Source organism: Ips typographus, linkage group LG10, assembly GCF_016097725.1.
Source record: "Ips typographus isolate SLU linkage group LG10, UJ_Ityp_2.0, whole genome shotgun sequence".
NCBI lineage: Eukaryota > Metazoa > Arthropoda > Insecta > Coleoptera > Curculionidae > Ips > Ips typographus.
In genome coordinates this window covers 5,520,556-5,521,879 of record NC_138431.1, presented here as the reverse complement: position 1 = coordinate 5,521,879, position 1,324 = coordinate 5,520,556, and the positions used below count along the sequence as shown (strand labels likewise).

Here is a 1,324-nt window from a genome sequence, read left to right as displayed (position 1 = left end):
TATGGTATATGTACCTAAATAAATGGCCTTGGCGAGATATGAGTACAGTACTGGACTAATTATGAAATAAATTATAAAGCCAGAAGCTATATGATTACAGCCATTTTATATCAAGTCCGGAACTGCATACTCCATACAGGTTCTTTGCTTTTTTTTTGTCGGTCATTAAAAAATGATGAGTAATCATTGTTGTGCAACATGGCGACATCTGCACTTCACTCTATGAGTTATGAGGCCCCTTAAATCTATATAATCAACAGCAGTGACTTAAATCAAAATACAGTATTAGAAAACTCAGCTTTATTAACATTAAATATCAATAGAAAAAGAAAAGTCAAAGAGCAAACTTAAAACTAGGGTTAACATAAAAACAGATCATTCTTCGGTTTCAAATTGAGGTTGTAGGCCTGTCTCCAAGTTGGTGATGGCGACATCCAATTGGGCAAACAACACCACAATGGAATTGGTAATATCATTGTACTGCTGTAACGATTTCAGTACATTCCTTGTGACTTCTTTGCTGTCCTCATAAACACTCTGATTGGTCGTCCAGACCCTTTCCAATTTGTCTGATAACTGGGCGACTTTTAGTACAGTCTCCGAATTGGTGTGGGGCAGCAGGCTTTGGAATTTCCCTATCAGCTGTACAGTTTCCTGAAGCTGATTGAAAAAAATGAATGACTAACACCTAGTAAAATAGCCTTAAACTGACCTCTGGGTACAATTCCAACAGGTATTGACGTTTGGCTTCCACCTCTAGGTCATTCTCCCCATTGTTGGGGTCCAAGTAGCTGTTAATGGTGTCCAGCTGTTGTAGGGTGGTGGTGATGGCTTCGCGGCAGCTCAACGCCGAAGAAATCATGGTTTGAGTCTGGGTAAGCAGATCCGTGATGGGTTGGAACTTGACGTTAGACGGCTGGGGCCCCTTGGGCAAGATTTGCCGTTCGAGAGCTTCGATACGCTTTTCCACCAAATCTATTGCGTCCACGTCCATTTTTTCACTTTGCACTGCTCAAAAGAGGCCCCAAAAAACTAAATCTCCAAAGTCCAAACACACAGAGGAATGGAAATAGAAATGTCACTAATTTGAGGTTAGGTTTTTTTTTTTAAATGACAGAAGGAGAATTGACAGATGACAGTCGTGGCGTTTGGCCAGCCTGACTTCCTATATTCAGGGCAATATACACTCAAGTGCACTTATTTATTATCATTAAAAGGGTGGTAACAGCCCTTAAGCTGCATGTACGATAAGGCAGTAAAAGAAACGTGCCATCTGTAATTTTAGCCTATCAAAAACCCTTAAAATCAGTGCAAGCAAAGCAAT

General features: G+C 40.3%; 1 protein-coding gene across 1 annotated transcript; it reads right to left on the bottom strand.

Moving 5' to 3' along the window:
* Positions 1 to 285: 285 nt before the first annotated feature.
* Positions 286 to 1,101, bottom strand: DCTN3-p24 (Dynactin 3, p24 subunit). The gene is made up of 2 exons (XM_081988410.1): positions 713 to 1,101; positions 286 to 660 (listed from the first exon to the last, which is right to left on the bottom strand). Exons 1-2 carry the CDS (start codon positions 992 to 994, stop codon positions 376 to 378), a joined length of 567 nt encoding a protein of 188 aa, XP_081844536.1. The 5' UTR covers positions 995 to 1,101; the 3' UTR covers positions 286 to 375.
* Between the last annotated feature and the right edge of the window lie 223 nt (positions 1,102 to 1,324).

Coding starts and splice junctions, on each gene's coding strand:
- DCTN3-p24 (XM_081988410.1), bottom strand. CDS start 994: ATGGACGTGGACGCAATAGATTTGGTGGAAAAGCGTATCGAAGCTCTC. Junction 661..712: donor TGTTGGAATTGTACCCAGAG/GTCAGTTTAAGG, acceptor TTTTTCAATCAG/CTTCAGGAAACTGTACAGCT.